Here is a 25,015-nt window from a genome sequence, read left to right on the forward strand (position 1 = left end):
TAGATGAAATATGCTATCTTCCCTGACTAAGGAAATAGCTGGCCGGGGACACTGCCAAGATGTTTGCTGAGTGGACTTGCTTAAAAGAGACTTTGATATGACCGGCTGCACTGACGCTAGGAACATTCAGGTAAATGCCCAACAAAGACTAGAACCAGAATTTTTTCCTGGTCTTACCAGACTGATCGTTCATCATTCGAATGGCTTTAGCTTTGGCAAGCTCCAGTGCCGTGACCCATCTCTGCCTCTCCACCTCTGTGCTGGCTTTTAGGTGGTAAGTGCGCCCCCCGCTGCTCAGAACAATATTGCAGGCATCTTCCGTGTCGATGTGCGCCGTGGCGAGGTTGATGGTGCCGCGACACGTGTGGGCCATTTCTGCCTGCGTCCTGCCGGGAGCACACCAAGACATGAAGGACAAACAGGAAATGAGAGGAGGTGTCAGCACGTGATAAATAGTCACGCTAGAAAATCACAAGCGTAAAGGAGAGAAAAGGATGTTGAACAATGCTGTTAAATATGTCTGTGAAGCTCATAAGTATTTTTACGGCTTTTTAACAGTCTATTAGCAAAGAACTGAAGCCCAAAAAATGTTTGTGATGGCATAACAAAAAGTTTCTGTTTCGAGATTTTGATAGGCTTTAAAGGAACAGTTCACTCAAAAATGAAAAGTCTGTCATCATTTACTCTCCCTCAAGTTGTTCCAAATCTGTAGACATTTCTTTGTTCTGTTGAAAACAAGATATTTTTTAATTATAAAAGAAAAAAGAAGATATTTTGAAGAATGTAGGAAAGCAAAACCACTGTACTTTTTCCTACTAGTCAATGGCGGCCAAGAACTGTTTTCTTACAAGTATTCTTCCAAATATCTATCTCTGTGTTCATAGGAACAAAGAAATTCATATACGGATTTGGAACAACTCGAGTGTGAGTAAATGATGACAGAATTCTTAGTTTTGGGTGAGCTGTCCCTTTAAAAGCAAATAGACGAAAAGATGGGCATGCAAACATTAGGGATGGATAGATAGTTATCAAAATCAACACAAATATTGAGAGTGGGGGGACGTACAAACTTGGGCACCTGAGATTTTCTTGATAACACACAACAACTGTATACTAAGTGAATGAAAAATAGAGGATAACACAGCCTTTGTGCCAGCTGGTGTCCATGGAAAACAACACCAAACAACAGCACTCAAACAAAACCAACCAGTGTCACAGGCAAGAGACAGAACAGAGAGTTTTGTAAACCCTGACAGAGAGAGAGAGAGAGAGAGAGATCAAGAAGAAAAGTTCCTCTAATAAAGGAGCAAAGACATTAGAGAGAGAGATTTGTCATTGGATAATAAAACATTTTCTGTCTTTTTTGGTTGTTCAAGTAATGTTTGTAGTGGTAATCTTAGCAATTTAAAATAAAAAATATATTATACGGTACTGACAATATCATCACAGACTGATAAATATAGTATCTATCTATTGTGTAAAACAGCTGGTTATAACAGGTATTTTTTAGAGAGACTGGTCCTTAAAGTGTGAAACATCTCAGGCCTGAAAGGATCTCAGTTCCTGCTGGGAGTCTGTCATGACAGAGTCTGAAGACCTTTAATTTAACCTTAAGAAGGGCTCTAATAAAAGAAAAGTAGGCTAGAGAGAAAGGGAGAATTCTTCAGTCAGCTGGTAATGAAACACTGATACAAAAACACAACAGACTCTGTCATGTGAAGCAAGTTCTGCTGACTTTGAGAAAGAGTACAATAGAGATGGAATGGGACAGCAAAACGCATGAAGGGGAAAAGAGATGGAGAATCTAGAAGTGGGAAAGTGTGTGTGTTTGGTGTGTATGTATGTGTGTTGCTGATCTGGTTACCCAGTATCAGTTCCAGTATCTCTAACAGAATGTCAAGTTCTGACCTCACAGAGAAGCTTTGACAAAGATCTCATACACAGATACAGACAGTGTTTAAACGTTCATTAATTCCAACAAACTGCAGCACAACTGGAAGAGGCTGGAAGGTCACAGGGTCGATTCCCATGGAATGCACATTTAGTTTTTACACACCGTCCAACATCTGCTGGCTACATTATCATCCCTTTAGGGGCTAATGGTCTGACGGTCAGGTAAACCATGTGATTGGATGAATCTTTACTCAGTGACTGTCACTGGGGTGGGGCGCAGTAAGTGATACACTTTCTATAGACCGTTTAATTGGACACACGCACCCCAAACCCCCAGTTAACTTCTGGTTTGTGTTTGGCTATTGTCTAATAATCTAACTTTTTATATTTTATTTAATATATGTTTATGTACATTTATATATATTTTTTATTGTATAATAGTTAAATTAAAGTGATACAAAGATATTTGGAATAATGCTTGAAACCAAACAGATCTCAACACCCATTGACTCCAATAGTAGGAAACATTTTTGGTTCTGTTGGAGGCAAAGGACAACATTTTGAAAAATGTAGGACACCAAACAGTTCTACCATTGTTTTCTTCCTACTTTGGTAGTCAATGGGTGTTGAGATCTGTTTGGTTAAAAGCATTATTCAAAATATCTTTCTTTGAGTTCATCAGTACAAAGAAATGTTTACACATTTGGAACAACTCGAAGGTGAGTAAACGATGAAAGAGTTTTCATTTTTGGGTGAAGTATCCCTTTGCATAAACGATTTGTTGAATTTTGTTGTATGTTCATTTTATTAAATAAACAATTTGTTGAATAGGTGCTGCAGTTTGGTCCCATTTAAACAATCCGTAAGGTACATTGACATCTAGCAGTTGAGCTTGGTGTCGGAGTCTAAATTCAAAATATTGGAGAGTGCTGTTTAGCCAAGTAACGGTTCTTCTCGGTTTCTTTTGGCCCCGCCCCCGTCATCTTCCCATCAGTGTTTCATTCCTCTCACCTGCCCAGTGTAACTATCCCTTGTTAGTTTTCCCCATTTAAGGCCTTCTTGTTCTCAGTCCAGTGATGGTCTGTTTTGACTCTTTCTCCCTATTCTAGTCCGCCTTATTCCTGCCTTGGTCCCAAAGAAGTGAGTTGTATTTATTTTCGGTTTAGTTCTTGTTTTGACCCCTCGTGGGAAGTGTTATTCAAGTGTTCATTATCTACCCTTGGTTCTTGTTTAATTTCTGTTTAGATGAAAATATCTTTAATCCGTCACATCAATGAATGTCCACTACATGATTAAAAAAACAAGCTCCCTACTGATAATTTTTTTTGCTTAAAATCTAAAAGCGGCATGAGAAACATGGAAAGGGAGGTACGGAGGGGCAAAAGCAGAGATCTTAAATTAGACCACATCCACCCTAGAGGGGACACACTGGACGCAAACGGCTTTAAGTGGGTCAGAACTGAGAACCTGAAGCCAAGAACTACCATGAAGGGTAAAAAAAGAAAGATATGTCATTATGCAGAAAGACAAAGAGAGAGAGAGAGACTTGAGATGGGTATAGGGAAAAAATGAGGAATAGACAAAAACGGAAAGCACATGAGAGATTTTATCCGAAAAGAAAAGTAGACTGAGGTAAGAGACTAAGTATGATTGAAAGACAAAAGATAAAAATAAAGGAAGGTTGCCATGGGCTAATTCATTTAGAAAGGTTAACAAATACAATCTTCATTAGTCAACTAAAGTAGATTCTGTTGGGAAAGATGCAGTGTGACGCATGGCAAGGAAGAGGAGTATGTGTGGGGGGAGAGCTGTGTGGCCGTGCGCAAATGCTGCATTTACTCAGGCCATTACACTTTAACGGGTTATGATGGAAGAACTGTGTAGGGGGGTGGTTGGGGTAGGAACTGTGTTTTTTCCTCTCTGTAAATCTGACGTATCAGCAAAACGCATCCTGTAGAAAGGCACTTTCTATCTCTCAGGGGAAAGTCAGTGTGACCACAAGCTTGTGTGAAGATGAGTTTTGAATTGAATTTTTCTCGCTGTAATATTCTATATATTAAAGCATCATTCCAGACAGCTTTAGATGTACGAAGATTAGAGAAAGGATTGGAGTGAGAAAAAGAAATGCGAGTAAAAAGAGATCAGAAGCAGTGGTTGATTCCACTATCTCGACCCAAGAGCAATTCACTCGGTGTATCAGAAACAGGCCCGGTGGACTTTAGTATGACTCACACACATGTCAGCTCACACACTCAAAGATCCTCTCCAACAGAGATGCTAGAATGAGGTGGGGAAGGAGTATGAACTAAATAGATATCCTTGAATCGTAACAGCAATGATGCAACACAATACATACAGCGGGTCCAAAGTCATACACATTGAATTGAGTTTAATTATGAATAAAATTATTAGGTAAAACAAGAAACATAATCTCTATTGCGTGTCAATATTTAACTTTATGGACCACATTAACTCACTGGAACATTCTCAGATTATGCTCGGAATAAAACGAATAATCATATTTTGCAGTCATTACCAGAATATGTTTAGTGCATGCTGAGCAATAAAGCAATAGGGGGATGCCAAATACTAAACTAAATCTTAAATCGCATATATCAGAACAACCAGTGGTGGCGCTGGGGGGGGGCTTGCTGGGGCTGTAGCCCTGTCAAAAAACCTGCCCAGCCCTGGCACGGCACCCCCAAGGATTTCCTAATATCTTTTACAAATCTATATTTACACTGATTGCAAATAGCCCGTCTTGTAAGCAGAGGCTATAAACGCCAACTCTGTCCACCAGTTTCTGATTGGAATAGAAATTATGTAAAAATGACGCTGTCTAACTACCGTCTCCAGTGGCGTAGGGACTCGGGAGTAAACCTTATATTGTCTGTTCATGTCATTGAATGTTCGAATCTTTGTTCGACTTTTCTTTGATCATAAAGCCATTTTTTTAAAAATATGAATAAAGATTGAAAAGTGGCTAACAAGTGTTTAATAATGAAGTTTTAGGGTAAGGTTGGGGTGAACGACTGGCAACGTTACTAAATAGACCTGACGGGCATATTGTCCCTCCCCCCAATGATAAATAGTCCCACTGATATTTTATATAAATATTTTATTTCTTAAAATATTATTATTTAAATATTATTAATATAATTACAAACAAACTGATAATATCCAGAAAAAATATATATAATGTTTGATTGCCATCTGTTTTCAAGACTCAACCTGTGAGTTTGTGGCTGGTTGCCCAGTCAAACTTTTGTAGTACTTTAAGGCTAAAAAACACTACAAGACTTTAGATCCGATTTTGTCCAGATTTTCAGTCTGGACTTGTTGCAGAAAGTTTCTGCCAGTCTGCAGATTTGATCAGTTAGTGTGTTTCAATCTGAAACTTTCAAAAAGTTGGTGCTATCTAAGTTAACGTTATAGTTACAGAATTGTAAAACTTTCTGGCCAACTTTTTGATTAATCAGCACTTTACGGGAACATGTCGTAGTCTTTGGTGAAATAAGCGCGTTTTACTGCAAATTCCATTTCAATACAAAGAACAGAAGAGTATAGCATTGATTTGTTTGCTTTTGGTTATAGAAGGAATAATTAGGCTAGCAAAGGACCCTTAGTTAAAGGACTCGAACCTTATGCTCGTGGGCTATTTTTTCTTATAATGCAATAACAAAACCAAAAGCTGACTGTAGGCTCCAGTGCGTTCTGTATGTTCATTGCTGTATTCTGCTTCATATTCTTTTTCTGTTTTTTAACATAAATCGTTTTTTTCTGTAAGGTACAATATTGCATAATGTTTTCAACCAAAAAGCACAGCATATTATGTAAGCTTGTTCTAAAATGGTCACAAAATCTTAATTAACTAACAATAACTATATCTAAGTGCACCGATGGGAGAAGTGTGGCTAATGCACTACAACATAATCTTTATGAAGTTGTTCTGTATTTAAACGGCAAAATTGCATGTTGTCTAGCTATGGTGTTTATTTATTTAATAATTTTATTAGCCCACCCTCTAAACTGTTAAGCCCCCCTTAGCACCCCCAAGAAGACCGTCCTGGTGCCGGCCCTGAGCACAACTAAACCTGCTATAAGACAAATATGCGGATTTCTCATAAAATGACCAATTGGGGAATGTTTGGACTGATATCAGCAGATGTCAGGATAACCTGCTGATACAGGGGCTACACAGAGATGCAAAATCTGCTGCTCTCTGCATTTACAGTAAGTGCTGTAGGATGTTGTAATTGTGCATGTGTAGCAGCACAAAGCACATTTGGCTGAAAGTGATGCACAAGTGCTTCCACTCACTTGACTTGCTATATATCGACCACTAATGGATAAATACAAATAAAGACATAAAATACAGTGTAAATCAGAAGTGGTCAACTCCGGTTCTAGAGGGCCATTGTGCTGCAGAGTTTAGCTCCAAACATTTACCAAACACACCAGCATGTCAATTTCTGGGAATGCAGGTTTAGGTTCTCGTATCGTCAATACCAGTTTCTGATTTTTCTTACCTAACTGTCCTGTAAATAAAGGAAAAACAGCCCATAAATCCATCATTTTTCACTTAAAAAAATACTAATGGTAATATTCCGGTAGCTGGAGTGTGAGAATTGTAAATTGAAAAGCGACATTTAAATAGCATTTTGATTTTATTTTACAGTTAACTTGTTACATTCTGACATATTTTACCTCATTTAAAAAAAATGAAAATTCAGTAAAATTACCGTTTTTTACAGTCATGAAAATCAATTACGTTTGTCTTTCCCAAAGCCACTCCCAGTAATTAAAAAATATATATAATCTGAAGACTTCTGTCATGCACAGACTTTGAAACATACAGTAATCAATCAAATTGTCACTTTCTCTGCCACCCTTGCACAATGTATTTTGCAAACATTAGTGCAACACATTATCCAGTCGCTCCTTTAGTGTTGGCTACGTGCACACCATAGCCCGAGCTCTCAGATGACAGCCGATCTAGCCTTACACTACTGCAATCACATTTCACCATAATAGACTATTAATAGAGAAGAGCAGAGTGTCACTTTTCCCTCTGACTCTCCAGGCTGGGTGGAAACCCTGTGGCCTACTGTGTGAGGAATCCCGTAGAGATACTGAGCAACGTGCATTGCCTTAATGCTCTAACAAGATCCTTTGGCCTTATTTCGTTAGCCGCATGTCATCTGATCTTCTCTGTAATGTTATCGCAATGACCCTCAAGAACATCTGATAACAACTCATTTTAGATCATTGTTGGTTGCACATTGGCCCTCAAATACACTAGCAAGCTTGGTTAGCAACTGCAACGCTTTTAATCTTTTGCATACTTTGCAGCATTCATGCTTCGGGAGTCATTTTAAAGACTGAATTAGTGCTACATAATATCAAAGCAAAATGCAAAATGTCATAACTTGCTAAATAATAATAATCTTAGATTTTACATTTTTTTATGTATTAGAAATATTGAGTTATTGTAAACAACTGTATGCATATTTTGAGTGCATGTATAGTCTTCCAGAGATTCCCAGGGAACACACTAAATGTTAGTTACTTTGGATAAAAGTGTTCAAAAGCCAAAACCATATTATTTCAGGCCTTGTTTCAGCCCTAGACGAGAAGACACAGAGTATTAATATTAGGCTCTTAAATGTCCACTATAACCTCGTTGGAAACAACACATGTGCAATATTCTCAGCTTTCTTCATAGGGGACAAGAAAGTATTTTAGACGAATCGTACTATTTCAAGGCAGCTGTTCAGCAATATTTAAGAGATTGCAGAATCACCGCCAATGGGACATTGTACGACATACAAAATTATATTATCATTGTGGATTAATTAACAAATATATGAAGAGAAATATTAAGCGATATATATTTAGTTTTTCAGGAATTACAGATTCCAATGTGCAATATTTCAACAGTCGAAATCGACTAAATAATTTAAGGCATCTGAGAGACAAGACTGAGATGTTGTAATGAACCAACTAAAATAGTAATATAGAAATAAGGTATAATGACAGACATCATGGTATCCACCTGCCTTCCTGATGAAAGATGAAACATGATCACTATGCTGGCCTGAGGACCTCTTGAACAACAGGTGTTAGTGGGCGAGCACACAGGTGACACATGTCAAGGGCGTTTAAATTTTAAAGTGATACTGTATCACTGCAAACATAGGCGGCTACACATCATCAGATATCTTGGTCCCTGTCATTGGACACAATTGACTGAGTGTTGTTTATCTGTTAAAAAAGATTGTGAATTAGATTTTTTTCAATTTTATGTATTGTCACTTCAAACACAAGTTAAACACAATGTTCCTTGTTAAAAGTATTATAAATGTGTATGAAATCCCATTTAATGTGCTTTCACACTTTAAACGTAATGACAGTTGCAAATTATACATGCAGTCTATTCCATTAGCCGTCTGTAGCAACGGTTTCCATGGTAAATGTTTATATGGGGTTTTCCGGATTGTTCGGTGTACACTGGCTTAGCTAACACTAGCTAACACATCTGTAGCCAGAGGCTTATTACCCCCAAGACAAAATAATCATCACCTATCTTTCCATAATAACATATTAGCCGTAAATGTTTTTATTAGGCCGCAATTGAAAAGACACGCCCACATAAATAAGCAAAAGTAGGTTGTCAGATACATAGAAATGCAGTCACTCTCATCCGCGTCACATTCAGCATCTCTGTGTGCGAACGTCAGTTGATGTTAGCAAACACGCTAGCTGAAGCGCTAATCCCAACACAGCACATTGCTTTCATGTCAGGCTGAGACAGGCGTTTATATGTTCATACTGACATGTGGGGAACCGGTTAAAAAGAAATAATGAAATGTATGAAGTAAAATAAGGATGGATATTGAGAGGTGGAGTAGGATGTGTCAACACTAGAGAAGCGCTCATAAAGTGCGATGAGTTCTCGCATGTGTGTTTGACAGTTTACATGAACCGCCTTTGAGATCCCAAAATGCCTCACCGACCACACATAAATATAAACCAAATACAGTTCAGCGAAAATGCGTTCTCGCAATGAATAAATGACAATTTAGAAATGATAATTATATTAAAATATTTGCATGACATGTTTATGGGACGAAGCGTGATACCTGTAATAGGACAGCAGTCCATTGCTGAGCACGAACCATCTGCGCTGGTAACCTTTGATATAGTTAGTCCATTTAAAGAGCCAGCCTTTGTACGTGTCTGAGCCCGGGACTGGTGTGCCGCTTGAAGGCGTGGACGCGGCACTCTTTCCCTGCTCGCTCATCCTCCTCCTGGTGCCTCGTTCCGCTGCCGCAGACTGATGCCGTCGCCGCCGCTGTTGTTTGCAGGATAAGCACGGAACCGCGGTGAGAAAGGACACGATCCTGCCGGGGCCGCTGCAGGGAGCGGCCACTCTCCCCATAAACTCACCACCGAAGCGCTGAGATGAACGGGCTGGGGAAGGGAGATAGAAACAACGCACTCCCCCCTTCGCTCCCGGATAACGGAGAGACGGAGAGTAGCGAGCGACGACCACTGGCGTGAGATGAGTGCGCCACGCGACTACTGTTACTACAGAGTTGCCTCATCAGACACATTTTGCACTATAATGAATAAACCAAGTACCGCACGTGCTTAAAGGAGTAGATCACTTTCAAATAAACATGTCATGATCATTTACTCACCACCATGTCATCCAAGATGTTTATGTTTTTTTATCTTTAGCCGAAAGGAAATTAGGGTTTTTGATGGAAACATTCCAGGATTTTTGTCCATATAGTGGACTTCAATGGACTCCAAACGGTTGAAGGTCAAAATTACTGTGTCAAGTGCAGCTTCAAAGGGCTTTAAACGGTACCAGACCATAAATGTTTGACTTAAATGTTTGTTAAATAAAGGTGCATATAAATAAAGGTCTTATCCAATAGCGAAATGGTTGCTCATTTTCTAAAAAAATATATGAATGTATATGCTTTATAAACACAAATGCTCGCCTTGCTCTGTTCTGCGATGCGTGTTCATGACTTCACATAATACGTAATTATACACCCTTATTCATCGTCTGGTATCGTTTAAAGCCCTTTGAAGCTGCACTGAAACCAGGGCTGGTCCCAGGCATGGGCAGGGGTGGGATGAGCCCACCTAAAGGTCTATCATGCCCATGTGAAAAAATAAATAAAATTAAATTAAAGTATTTTTCTATTGGCTGGAAGCAGCGCCACTCTTAACTCACATAGCGACTTTAGTTGTAACAGATGGTGCTATGGTGGAAAGAAAAATATTGTGCAAAGGAATGTGCGAAATTAAAACGAAAGTCAGTGATCGTTCAGTGATGGGGATTGTTCTCAGCCCACTTTATAGGTTTCTATTCATGTCCAGTTTACATAACCGCTTTATTAATGCATAATCAGTAAAATCAAACGGACTCAATTACTATATAAAAGCCAATAAGCAACTACAATTACTTTTCTTCTCATCTCTCATCTTCTGCATTGAATGCATGCTTTTTATATTCACAACATCATAAATCATTTATTGCAGTGTTTGTTGAATTCCAGACAGTCAGCAATAAAACTTAAAAAATTCATGGTTATTTCATAAAACAGTATTTTATTTTTAACAGTATTATACCTTTTCTAACATTTACAAACATCAGTTTTGTGTTTTTTTAAAACTAAATATTAACTTTTTTAGTAATTTTTTGCGATGTTTCTCTTTTAAAAACGCAGATCGTATTTTCTGTTTTGACCCGTTTTGTTCTCCAGTTCATTTTCTGCAAAAAAAGACAACATTTTTATATGAAATTTGGGAGAAATGTGGTCAGAAGTTCACAGAAACAAAAAATGATAATTTAACCAAAATACATTATTATTTGAAAAAAACGTTTAATAATGGTTTTTTGTTTTTTTTCAGGCGACATAGTTCTCTGTGTGGTAAATGCCCACCCAGGATATCTGCCCACCCTTTTGCACCTGGCAGGAACCGAACCGGGCCTGAATGAAATAGTAATTTTGACCTTTAACCATTTGGAGTCCATTGAAGTCCACTATACGGAGAAATATCCTGGAATGTTTTCATTAAAAACCTTAATTTATTTTCGGCTAATGATACAAATACAGAAACATCTTGGATGACATAAGGGTGAGTAAATTATCATGAACATTTATTTTGAAAGTGAACTACTCCTTTAAAGGGATACTCCACCCCCCCAAAAGAAAATTCTGCATCATTTACTCATCCTCAAGTTGTTCAACCTGTATACATTTCTTTGATGTGTTTAACACAAAGAAGGATATTTAAAATAATGTTGGCTGATTTCAGCTTAAACGAACATTTAATAAAAAAGTGTAAATACTGCTTACAAAGTCTAAAAATGTGCTTAAATTAATTTGCTCAGTCTATGTTTCTCTGTGTGTATTCTAGTGTGAGAGATCCAATATTAGTCCTAAAATCAATAGCACTAAAAGTTGTTGGCTTGTAATCCTAGGGGAATAATTTAAAGTAAAATATAGAACAACATCTTGGTGCTTCAGTGGTTCTTCAGTATAGCGTGCAATCATGACTGAGGTGCTATTACCGCTTTCATATAAAATACCTGTTAAGTCCCTGTATGGTTATTCAGCTGTTATAGCAGTCATCCCAAAGAACCGCTGAAGAACCTTTTAAGAACCACTGAAGAACCAAGATAAGGTTCTATATATACATTATGTGCTACCCCTAAAATTACGAGCTATGAAACACTTTAAGTGCTATAGCACCATTTTTTTAAGAGTGTATCTCCATTACATGTTTATTTTCCCTGACATAAACATGCATTTAATTCTATTTTAATGGACCTTTATAGCAGGGTCATCACCTCGTTTTTATAGACTACCGTGTATTCATTTGGTTTGTGTAAACCAAGTGTATAGTTCAGTATTGTAAAATCTCAATGTTAGAAAAACATTATTTTATCGAATATTCATGTAATGTTTTATGATCTCTCTCCAACTGATGGCGCCACAGAGCAGCAATTGTGGCATCAATCGGCACTTGATTATGAAACATTTAACACAAGAAGAGAAAAATGAACTCAGACATTGTTTAAAAGAGTTTATGAATTTTTCATTGATGAAACATTACGACTATCTTTTGTTTCAACTTTAGAAAAAGCAAGTAGCCCTTTAACATCTATAACAAACTGAAACACAAAATCCTGCTAAAGAAAAACATATTCATGTCTGAAATGTTACAGGTAAAAACCTTTAACATGACCACCACAGAACACAATCCAAAAGTTACAAGAACATGACATTGCTACATGTTGTCTAATCCTCAATCCACAACCATAGTAACACAGTTTGGCATGCAAATAATTCCTTCTCTGCAGTTTTATACCAGCCTGAACATTTCTCCAGCATGTACACATAGACTAAATTCTATGCTTATCTAACACTAACAAACAAATAATAACAAACAAATAATATGAATGATAAACAAAATGCTATTACAAAGATCTGCTTGTACTCATTCAAGGATGTTCTTGTACATACAGCAGGAACATCAGTGCAATTTACCCCTGAATTATTTTGCCAATTAAAGCATGCAGCTCCATTAAACAGAAGACACGATTCAATTCTATTTAATATTTTAACAATAAAAATAGGGAAATCTAAAAGATGACATAAGATACTAATTTCAATAAGGATCTCTTTGTTGGCAGCTCTTTTGAGCAATAACAGGCTAGTGCATAGATAACTGTCAGAGATGCTTTGTGTGTAAAAAGTTGAATGTCTTTATGTATTCCTGTCCACACTTTGTCCGTGAGAATATTTGAACATTTAATGACATGGAAAATCTGTCTAGGTGGATGTGGTTTATGGAAGTATGCAGAGAGAAGATTTTGTGATGACATGTCTCAGTAATCACAGTCTGCAACCATCAGTTTTCTCGGTCAAATGAACCTGTGCCAAAACCCAACTATCTAAAACGTATGACAGCTCTAGCTGTGCGCTATCACACACATCACATGTCCAGCCAATTAGACACCAGCACTTCTCCACGGATATTATTTTATTTCATTTCAAGCTTATTATTATTTGTAAAAGTCTATTTTCTGCATTAGTAGAGTGCAGCATTAAAAACTAGTCCCAGATGAGCACAAGATAGCACATCAACCTAAATCGCTGCAGATGCTGAAGCACTTCTGCTTTAATGTATTCAGCATTCAGATATGCTCTAAGAGGGGAAGAAGCGGATGTCTCTGTCGCCCACTGTCTTACAGACTGCAGTCCACTGCGGTAAAGGAGATAACCTCCTCTGCATCTGCGTGTACGTGTTCTTGCTTCAGCAAAAATCTGCGGGAAACCCAAAAAGGTCTGCTAGCTCTATCATCACTTCTCGCAGCTTCCAGCAGCTAGTGATTGTACAGTACACGCTTGCTGAAATATGTACATAACACCTCACTAGCTTGCCAGAGGAAGACTTTATTTTGTGCCTTGTTGCTTCTATGTACATTTAGGAGGTAGGAGGTTTGCCATGGTAACTTGATTTAGCAGGGCATCTGGTGGTCGTTATGTGGTTGTCTTAGAGAATCTTTAAAGTTCATAAATACTTTGAGACCTAATACTGATGTGCATGGAAGGTCATTTACAGCAGGTGAAACATTGAGAAGGGCTCATTACAAAGAATTTGCTACTCATTTTGGATAGCTACTGGGTGAATATATTGTGGACCAAGGGAAATGTGAAAGTTTTGTTTGTTTTTCAAAATTGTTATTCTAAAGGTCTTTGCACAAACAGTCGGAAATGTTCCTATGCCTTTTTTTTGTATTTCGTGCTGGTTTGTACGGTGTCTCTGAAATGACAAAACGCCTCGAAAAATGCTTGCTACTGATGCGAAAAATGCAGAAAATCGAACCCAGTCTGAATTTGTTTATAGCGTACAAAAATAACGGAGGCAGTGTGTTATGATTGACAAAACATGAGGTTTCGGAACTCAATGTGCAATGGCCTTAACAGTGTACATTTTGGGGAATTTCACAGAACCTTTTTAAAAAGTAATCCAGTATTATACTTGCAGATTTTGTGGCAATGAGCTCTTAGAATATTAATGTTTTAATAGGAACCGTCTGCCAAATGTGCCAAAATGATCAATAAATAAATAAAATGATTATAACGATTTGAGACTATTTATTTTTAAATACTATGATGTCATAATGTGTATTTTAAAATCCAATCTGAAGAGGACAATAGATTTCTAACGGGTTTACAAACTTGCACTCAACAATATACTTAATATATCTTAAACCCTAAGTGCGCCCCTTAGTAGCCCACTTTACTAACTATCCAAGCAACAGTTTAAATTTGTCATACTGTGATACATCTTCACACATAGAATGTCTGAATGTAGAGAAAGAGAGGAGGAAAAATGATTTATAATCTAAACAGATGATCCAGTAAAATCTTACTTTTGACTTGACAAACTTTGGTAAAATGAAGAATTCCATATCTCCATATTCCATCTGGTTCCTTTTCAGAGATTTCTGTTTCCTGTTTGTTGAAGTAGAACGGAAAAAGTGAAACCAGTGGTAGATAAAGTAATCCATCACATTTACACATCAGTAACCTACAGGCCCCAAGGTGTTAATATTCCAGCCGTTTTGATTGACAGTTTGTCCATATTCTTCCTGGTGATAAGTTCAGCACTACGGCAAAGTTGACTTTTAAATGCTCATTTAAGACCACCTTGGACATTTGAAATCATAAATAAGATCAGAAAGTCCTAAATAAGCATAAACTAGCGCAATCGACTTCTGCCATGAGGTGCTTCAAAAAGGCTACATATCTGTCACATGACATTACAGCGGTTCCTCTGCAAAGCCCCCTGCAGGCGGATAGAGGTGTGGTTTGGACGCAGTCCCCGTGCCACGGCGATTCCCAGAAGCTCTTTGAAGAGCAGAAGCACGTGCCAGTTATACTTGGCGGAACACTCGACATAACCGCACTTCCAGGTCTTCTTCACCAGGACAGACACGGCCCTGCGCTGGGTAAACCTGTGACGCTGCAGGTCCCTCTTACTGCCCACAACCAGGATGGGTACTTCACTATTGCTGGACACTCTTACAGAGAGACAGACAGAGAGAGAGAGAGAGAGAGAGAGGTGAAGTGGGAAGTGGGAAGAGAAAAGAGCAATAAGCAAAAACGAATCAGCAAGTATTACAAACCACAAGGGAATCAATCTATGTGGCATTTAAGTGGCACAAATTGCGCTTGCTCATTTTTGCACTCGGATACTTGCAGGCTGATTTTGTCTTTATGTATAAACTAATATCTTTATCAAACATACATGCACAAGCACTCCTTGACCGGCTCAACAAAGGGAGTGAGCTCATAATGTGTGTGCGTGCTGGAAAATGCATGATGACTGTCCTTTCTCAGAGCTCGATGGTGCTTGAAGGTCACACACACGTTATAAGGAACCTAGGGCGTTTTATGCTAAATGTGTGAAGCCTTTACATAAAAAATGAAAATTCAGTTAGTATTCCAGCGCACAAGGTGCTTAAATTAAATTATTCATTTTTACTTGTATTTTAGAAAAGACAGGTATTACAAAATAAAAAAATCCAAAGAATTATAATCTTATTTGAATATATAAATTCAATGACTGGTCGGTTATAAATTGTGTATATACTATATGGAACTTGGTTCGATACACCAAGGGTCCAATTTGATTATCAAACATAATTGTCGTTGGGTGATGTAAATTGAATATGTAAATTATGGTAAAGTTGGACAATATATGCCGCTTGCCTCAATAAATGTGCCCCACTTTACCTTAACTCACACTGTTCTATTTGTCGCTACAGATGTACAAATTCTTCTTGTGATTCCTAAAATTTTACTGCATTGTGTACATGTGAGTCTGTGTGATATGGGCATATAAAGCAAATCCCACAGAGATGAATAATCTGTTAAACAGATCCACAGCATTGCATTTTGATAGCTCATGTCTATTTGTGTCAGTTACATTTTACACTGATTTATGCCTATTTCATTCAGTTTATCTACAGAATCCTTTCCCAGTAAGGCACCTCCTTTCCCCCCTCACTATCTCTCAAACATTTCAAATCTCTGTTTAGTCCGAACACTTTTTGTGAAATCCTCTCTAAACCACAGTTTTAAAGTTTATCTGAATGCACCCTATGCATGCAAAATGCACTGGAGACTACATTTGTATTCTCTGTCACAGTACATTCACCTCTATCCACTGTTTACATAAGAATTGAGAACGATTAAATAAATAATTGACAGCCAGAGATTTTTTAAACACACTCCTCTGAAATAAAGGGAAAAGCGCCCCAATAAAATTGAAATATAAAGCTGTGGAGTTTTCAAAGCAGATGAGCTGGGAATATAAATAATATAGGGTAAGGGTCAAAGGTGGAAACTGCAGACCTTTCCTGTCACTCATTCAGTGAACATAAGACCTTTATGTAAATACATAAAACCTCACTATGTCTCAGATCACAAGACATGCAAATATGAAAAGCTTCCCCACTGGCATCTGTTATTTCTTATCAGCTAAAGCGAATTGTAACCGTGTCTCTGCTCTGTGGCTGTCACTCATCCATATTCTCAAATGTCAGCTCATTATCACAGCATCACCGAGTGAAATGAGGGGCGATTGTTATTAAAAAATATCAAACTCATTATTAGTCTGTCGCCACTGCTTTGAAAATCACATTTATCAGTGATGTGGCTCACCAACAAGTGGTCACTATGGTGCCAGGCTGAACAATACTAGAAATATGTCAGAACAGGAAAACCTTTTATTTGAGGTGGGGTATTTAAAGATTCAAATGAGCTCTACCATACCTGCTATCCATGATTTGCTGTCGGATCATCTTGACGTACTCAAAGCTCTCTACACAGCAGATGTCATAGACCAGAACATAGGCGTTTGCACTGCGGACTCCTCTACACCGTAAATCCAACCACTCCTGTAGCAAACAAACGAACAATTAAAACACATTTGAACATAATGTGACTAACCCTTAAATTCCAAAGCAGATAATTACTTAAAGTTCATTCAAAATAAGTCAATTTTATTACTTTTGTATGTTGAAAATATGCAAATACACTCAGAGCAAAACATTCTTACAACATTGCATTTTGGTTTTTAGTTTGAATTCATCACAGTACTATTTTTTTACAATAACGACAAAAAGCAACATTAGCACGATATGCAGTTTGAACACAGCATATAGATTAAACAAAAATGACACTTTAACTAAAATTAATATGATTATGAATATGAAATAAATAAAAGAAAAAGGAAATGTTCAAATATACCTGTACATGGACGGTTTTCATTAGAATTAGGTTTAAAAAAAAACATCACAATATAATAACTGAATTTTTATAATGAAAATACAACCTGATCAAATAAAATAAGAATAAATAAATTTAAGCTCACTAATCCAGATAGTTGAATGTGACTTTGATTTGCAAGAAGACATAAAAATTAAATAACCCGACATATCAGACAACACAAAAATGCTTATAAATGTCAAATCACACCCTCATTGTTTTTTTTACGCCAAGACTCTATTTAAAATCAAGGCAATGAAAGCCCAACTAGCACAGGATGGGTGTATATATATATATGTGTGTGTGGGTGTGTGTGTGTGTGTGTGTACATGTATGTATAGGCTGTACATATATACAAACATACATTTATATTCATATATATGTATTTAGCACGAGTGTCTGTGTGTGTCCACTGTCATTTGTATTCTGGTACATTATAGTAGCCTCTCTTACTAGCTCAATAGAGAGGGAGAGAATATAAGATGACGGACAACGAATAGTAATGATTTGCCTACAGTAATTACACCACATTGCTGAATGGGGAGCAGCTGAAAGAGGCAGGGAGCAAATTGCTCCAGCCATGACACGCTGACCTCATCTTCTCTTCTCCCTCTCCCCTCTTCTGCTCTCAACAGAGCTTTTATGTTATGAACGGAATATCAATTGCAATATCCATTTACATCATTTACCGTACATGCTTTCCTTCTGGGCGACAATGAATCAACATGCTTGTCCTGAAACAACATTCTTATGAAACAAACGTAATTCTCACCCCAAGAAAAACCAAAAGTACCTTGAAATTACAAGAAAATAATGAAAATGAGACATATCTCTTAAAATTTTGAGTTTGTTCTATAGGCCTGGACTTGTAACATAATGTAAAACCATACTGTACTATGCTCATAGTTCTAAAAACTTCGTCCAGTCCATAAAGACCATTAAAATGACAATAACCTGAAACAAATAGAAATGACAAATGCTAGTCCTTAAAACCTAACCATAAAATCTGATTTGGTGATTGCAATATTGTTCCAAGAGCGATAGGACAGGCGGTCAAGGAACACATCCAACTGGTATCGTGCAATACAATAGAATTTCTGCAGAAATGTAATAAAATCCTGGCAGAGCTGAGTCATTCTGAACCTTTTTGAAAAAGCACTTGGTTTCCATGTGGTGTTTTTTGTTCCCTTGAGATTCCATCAGATCCTGTTTAATTGTCATATTGATTGGTGTGCATGCATGCGTGTGTGTGTGCCTGCTTGTTTGGGGGTGGGGTAGCGGGAATGCAAATTGAAGCCATTCGTCACAAACTGATCCTGCTTGTAAAGAAAATCAATGTCAACTGCAAAAGACGGTGGTTGCACGTTCGTCCTGACAGGAGAAAAATTACCATCATCCTCTGGCGGTGCTGGAAAAAGAGCACAGTGATAATATTTGATCTCTTACGGTTAGGGAAGAGCGCTGGGATGTGCCAGGCTGAATGGCGCGTATGCACACACACGTCACATGTGGACTCAAACCCTGGAGTAATAAAATGGTTAGGCATGCAAATAAAACCCTATTTAGCTCATGAATAAGGGTGACAGTTTTCGATTTTGATCAGTTCTACAGCATACAGTACTTCCACCGGGAACTATGATAGTTCCCAAGTCTTGTTAAACACAAGCTCAATGGTCTATGGGATTTGATAGAGTTCTAGTCCAGTGATCACTGGGTAGATTAAAGCTATTGTCGACTACGGTTTTGAGCATTCACCCTGAAGCAAGGGTGCAAGACAAATTCATATAAATTAAAGATGAGACTCAAAGCTTTCGTTCTCTTTGAGTTTTTCGTTCTCTCCTCTGCAGAGAACATGAATGTTCCCTCAGTGTGCCTGTTAGATGTTTTAGATGCAGTGCCATCTCCCTGAAAGCTATAAATAGAACCACGTCTTTCTCTCTCTCTCAATCCAAAGTGCTATTCTTCCCCGTGAGTGGAGCGAAAACTCATTCAAATCCACATTCATGGTAATTCAGCTTTGATCTGGGCAAGGAACTTATCCATGTCTATGGATGTCGTCCACCAGAAATCGTTGATCTGGAAAGTGTGAAGCTTGCTAAAGGCGGCCAAGGGAATTCTTAAATAAATGGGGTTTTCTACTGTGCGTGTGTTGTTCTGGATGAACAGCTTGGAAAGCAAAACATTGTTAAAATTTTGTCAGACTTAAACATGAGCAAGAAGGGATGTCTATTTAACAAGTAGCAGCACTGTGCAAAGATGATTTTTTATTAAAGATTGATTTCTATTTTCTCACCTGCTCTTGAAACCCTCAAAACCCTATTCGCATAGGATTAGTATTATTTTGGGACATTGTGTGATTTAGAAATGACCCCCTATCTGAATCTCACCTGTTTATTCATGACTGGCGGCAGAAAGGAATTATACTAACATGCATCTAAAGCAATCCTGTTATTCTAATCACTGGTTGGTTGAAAATGTGCCAGATGTGGATATGGCAACACACTTGACAACAACAAGCCAAGTCCTCATCTTCTAAATCATTTGGTGCTATAGGGAACTTCACAGTTTTTTCATTTGGCATTGTCTTTATTTCAGGCACAGTCTCTGGCGACTGATCTTATAATTAGTGAATTATATCTCTTAATTGTATGCTGAGGATTGCAGTTCGATTTATTTCATCTGTTGCTTTTAGACTTTACACATTGGCTGCATGATTTATGATTATACATCAAATTAGAAATACATCTTATTAAACACAAAGAAGATGAAAACATCTGTCCTTGAACAAGCCTGGTCAAAAACGTTTAGTTTTAAAGGGATACTCCACCCAAAAAGGAAAATTCTTTCCTCATTTACTCACATTTTTTCAAAATCTGAATACATTTATTTGTTCTCATGAACAGAAGGTAAAGATATTTGGCAAAATGTTGGCAATGGACATTGACTACCATAGTAGGAAAAATCATTGAATAGTTTTTTTTGCTCAGTTAAAAGCAACCAAGTCTTGGCCACCAGGACTACAGTTTTTATTTATCCTTCTCTGGTAGTTAATGATGTCCCATGAATGTCAGTTGCTGACATTCTTCCAAATATCTTTCTTTGGAAAGTAATTCTACAGGTTTAGAACAACTTTGGGGGGGGGGGGGTAATTATACTTGGTAAACCTCTATACTATATATATTTACCATGATATGGACTCTATATTCAGGCTTTCTACATCATGTTTACCGTTTTCCAAAACAGTTTTAAAAAAGGTGTTAAATGTGTTTGTCTGGCTAGCTGTAGGGACCAAATTTGTCCTAATAAGAATAAAACCTGAAAACAGCTACATCAGGGGGATCTATAAGTTAGGGAAATTGGTTAAATATGTGGTAATGTTTTTTTTTAAATATTGATTACTCTAAAGGTTGGAGGATAAATATATCATAAACTGAGTATAACACAAAAAGGCACAGGAAGTCACCACTAAAACTAAAAAAATTAGACTTAACTTAAAATACATGGATCAGAGCTGGAGAACAAACATTCTTGAGACTGAACGAGGAGGGGGCGTTTAAGAAATGAGCAAGAGGTAAAGAATAAGAGGAAACGAATCTGAAAAGTTAATATCTTCAACATTCACAATGTGAACAGACAGTGTGACAGCACAGCTTCAGAGGTTCAACACAAAGCTGAAATGAAAAACACCTGCTGACATGAGGAGCATGAGCAAGAAAACAACGAAGCAAAGTTAATCATTTTCCTCTTGTCCGCCAAAAGATATAAAAAAATCTCCAGGGGGCAGCAATTACATTCACCCCAGCTAGTATTTTGGGCCCTATAACATTAAACCAAAAGGAAGTGCATGGCTCTGGCTGAATTGAATTGTGTCCCATTCACAGAAACCTTACATGACCAACACTGGGAATGTCTCATTGAGATCCTTGTTAATATAACAGAGAGAACAATAGTGAGAGAGAGGAAGAGAGAGGCTGGCAAAAACAGGAAATCCTGAATCATGCTGGCTTTTGATCGGCTCCATCTGTCATGGCATCATGTGAGCAAACTGCGACATTCATTTGTGAAAGTTACAATGCATCCTCAGAAAATGTTTATTATACAAATGTATAATACAATGTTAGTCGCTTTGAATAAAAGCTTCTGCCAAACGCGTAAATGTTGTTTTATTTCTTGCCTTTTTTTAACACTGTATTTTTTTACTTCAATTTTATAAATTGCATTACGCTGCTGTGAAAGCACAATAATCTAACACCAGAATCTCATTGACGTTTTACATAATAATCTCTAACTGCCAGCAGCATTTTTAATAAAATGATATCCACACACCTTTATCTTGATGTGCTCCTGTCTGCTATGATTTGGAGGAAGCTCAATGCTGTCCGCTGCATCGGACTGAATTTTTCTCATTGTGTTTTACCGTTTTCAAGACTTTTTTACTTCTTAACCGGTAATAAAAATGCTGGCTGCAATGAATCGAATCACTTGTTGCCCGGGCGACCTTGGTGGTTTCTATCTGAAGTGGGTCTTCAGTCTGTGTGAAGTGCTTACAATGTAGGGAATTTGCTATTGCTGGGGTAAATAAGGCAAGAATATGGCTTAGAATACCATCAACAAAATAAACCTATCCTAAACTTTTAATTTTTCAAGTACCAAGTTGTTATGAATTTATAAAATATGGTCAAACCAACAGGTATTTTTTGCAGTAGAGGGAATTTTGTTGATTTTCCTTTAGTCTGCTATAACTGAAAAGGTCAAAGCAGAATGAAATGTTATTGTTTCATCTGCAGTGCTCTGGGCTTTACGCTGTGTGGTCAGGATGACAGGAATTGCAGAGAATTTTAAGCAGAGGTTTTAGCAGATTTTTGTCTTCTAATATTATCAATGTTTCTGAAGACCGAGTCACACCAAACAAGCTCTTATTATAAGCATTTGTGATTTTTAATGTTTTCAAGCATAGTGTAATTTCTTCAGAGAACTGTGTCTCAAAGAGCAGAATATTGTATCACTCATCTAGTAAAACATATCATGACGGAGAATGTGTGATGCAAGAACACCTCGCTTTCTGGCAAATTTTTACAATAACCTTTCAAACATCTTCCCCCCAAAAATCATCTGAAGATTTTCAACGTCAAGACAGAAGAGTTAATGGTGCGTGTGTGAGAGAGAGATGAGGGCGATATGGGGGGAGGTGGTGGAGGACAGAGGGGGAGAGAGAGAGAAATATTTGCCAGAGGGAGGCTGGAGAAAATAAGCTTACAGATGCTCAGTTCAAGCCATGTATCCATAGCAACTACTTCGAGAGGTTTTTTTCTAAAGGAAATCCCCTCACTCTTAAAATAATACATGAAATTCCTCAAGAAATAACTTTTTAAGTGTCTTTTACTAACCATTAAGTTAGATTAAAAATTGAAGATTAGCTTTCCAACAAAACGACGATCTATACGACAGAGAAAGTTGAAATGAAAAAATGTCATAACAGAGCCAGTTTGGTGGTGCAAGGTCAAAGCAGAAGGTCACAACAGCTTTCTGACCTTTATAATACAGAACATTCGTAGTAGTATCGCCTATAGTGTAATATACTTACATTGTTTTACTTGCATTCTGCACAGTGACAAAGTTGAATCTGTAAGCGATACCAGCAGACTTAAAAAGAGCTACAATTTTTGACAGAATTATGAAATGTCTATTTTCAATGTGCCATAAAACTTAAAATTGTACACATTATACGCGTTTTGTGTCAAAGAAACAAAAGCGCCTCATAATAATAATAAAGCGCTCGCGCTTCCCACACATGTGACACCAGTTACATAAATTTTCACTACAAACATGGGGTAAAGTTATGGTAGACATGATTTGGGCATTATTACTATAGGCTTTGTATAGTTACTATACCTGACTCGGGCTTGAAGGAAAGGAGGAAATTGGCGGGACGTCCAAAATCTTAAGGTCGTACATGACACCATTGAGAATAACAGAAGGTCTGTACACGTAGCGCGTTTGGGTGGGTGTGTAAGCTTCAGAGAAGTCATTGTAAATAAACTGACGGATGATAGAAGTTTTCCCGACTCCAGGCGCTCCGATGACCGCGATGCTCAGCGTCTCCACCATCCCGCGTGGATCAGGACCACGGACAGCGACCACCGATCAAAACGCCGGAAAACTGTTCAAGAAACCCAAACATTGTACATGTGTATGAGCGGTTGTGATTACATTACCTCCGTTGACGAGAACGCACTTTGCGGCGTTCAGATAAATAAGACTTCAGTCACAGATCTGCTGTCTTCAAATGCATTGTGTTATCTGTTGTGGCGAAATGCACGGCTAGTACGATCCGTTAATGAGAGAATAAACAAGCCAACTCCATTCAATGCGGCAGTTCCGCTGTCTTTTCTGCATTCCATTGGGTAACAATAATGTCCCGGAGTATAAACACAGTACAGCTGTGGTGCTCATAACCAGTCAATTTCCAACAGTGTCCAAGTGGATGATCCCGGTGTGCTCTTCGATCTGTCCAATTGACCCTTTATCCCTGTAACCCATCAGAGCGTTCCAAAACATCCTCAGCTGTGTATGCTGCAAGGACGCATGGGTGCTTGCCTGACGTGCGACTCATCGCAAGCCAAATGCAGTCTGTTCAAATAAGCGTCGTTAAGTGAGATTGCAGGTGGGCAGTCGCCGTACAGACCTTTCGTTGGAGCGAGACGTAAAGCAATAAGCTTGGAGAAAAGATCAAGTGCAATAATGAGCGCTAGCTGTTCCTCGGCGCGCACTCATGCGCCTTTTGACGCGTGCGCGCAGACTCTTTCATTTGGTTCGCGCTGCTGTTTACCGACTCAACTGCTATATCACATTCTTAATTTCCTTGCACTTTTCAAGGTGCAAATAGTACAGGGTGCCTCGAAATGTTGGAAATCCTCCAGCAATATATTGGTGGTTGTTTGACTTTATACGCATTGCCGAAAAAAATTCAAATCCAATTAGTTTCCATTAGAAATAACATTAACATGAAAAAATCCTTTATTTAAAGTTCTTCCCCCTTATTCTAGTAAGATTTAACTTCCAATCTGCAAGATAACACCACCAATAGAACATAGATACCATGGTTTTCATCAAAACCAATGCAATTACCTTATGACCATCCATTCTTACAGAAGTGCGTTCCGCTTTTATAGACACGAGCTGTAAAACACTCCACCCGTCTCTTCATTCTGACAAAGATCTCTGAATTCCTCAGGCTAATTGGTCATCAGACGTGCGAAGTATTGCATTAGCCTAGGGATAATATTTTGGGGATTCACTTAAAGACATCCCTCTGTGTAATCTGATGCGCATAAGAAAATTCAATTTGTGCAACTGGGTGTCTGGCATCCTCGGAGCTTTAATCGGTGAATATTTCTTTTCTGCATGCCACGGTTTAAAGCGATCCATGACACATAATGGAGGATTCATTGGAAATTGCTTATATAACATAACCCTAAAACCCATTTAACATCAATGGAGAGGAGCGCGCCATAACATCAATCGAGACGTACACGCAATAACATCTGAATGATATTAGGCAGGCCAACTTAATTATGTACGGGGTATAGATAAGACCAATCTCCTGTCCTCCAGGTAAGATTGCTTACCATTATCTTAAATGAGACTTTGAGACTGGCATAAGTGCACTTAAAGTGAATTATGGTCGGGTATACATAAGATCCCAGGTCTTCAACCAAAGTTCAAATCGATTCACAAACATTCTTTGTATTTAA

General features: G+C 38.0%; 2 protein-coding genes across 2 annotated transcripts in view; both read right to left on the reverse strand.

Annotated features, from left to right (window-relative positions):
• osbp2b (oxysterol binding protein 2b) overlaps window positions 1–9,429 on the reverse strand; it is a 43,048-nt gene extending 33,619 nt beyond the window's left edge. The window contains exons 1-2 of the mRNA XM_056746593.1: window positions 9,036–9,429; window positions 178–386 (exon numbers count right to left, since the gene is read on the reverse strand). Of these exons, the coding sequence (XP_056602571.1) occupies window positions 178–386; window positions 9,036–9,334 (508 nt within the window). The 5' untranslated portion in view covers window positions 9,335–9,429. The remainder of the gene's footprint in view (window positions 1–177; window positions 387–9,035) is intronic.
• Window positions 9,430–12,053: 2,624 nt separating this feature from the next.
• On the reverse strand, window positions 12,054–23,981 carry rasl10a (RAS-like, family 10, member A). The gene is made up of 3 exons (XM_056746638.1): window positions 23,154–23,981; window positions 16,767–16,891; window positions 12,054–15,010 (listed from the first exon to the last, which is right to left on the reverse strand). Exons 1-3 carry the CDS (start codon window positions 23,367–23,369, stop codon window positions 14,740–14,742), a joined length of 612 nt encoding a protein of 203 aa, XP_056602616.1. The 5' UTR covers window positions 23,370–23,981; the 3' UTR covers window positions 12,054–14,739.
• Between the last annotated feature and the right edge of the window lie 1,034 nt (window positions 23,982–25,015).

This window comes from Triplophysa dalaica, chromosome 4, assembly GCF_015846415.1.
Source record: "Triplophysa dalaica isolate WHDGS20190420 chromosome 4, ASM1584641v1, whole genome shotgun sequence".
Taxonomy (NCBI): domain Eukaryota; kingdom Metazoa; phylum Chordata; class Actinopteri; order Cypriniformes; family Nemacheilidae; genus Triplophysa; species Triplophysa dalaica.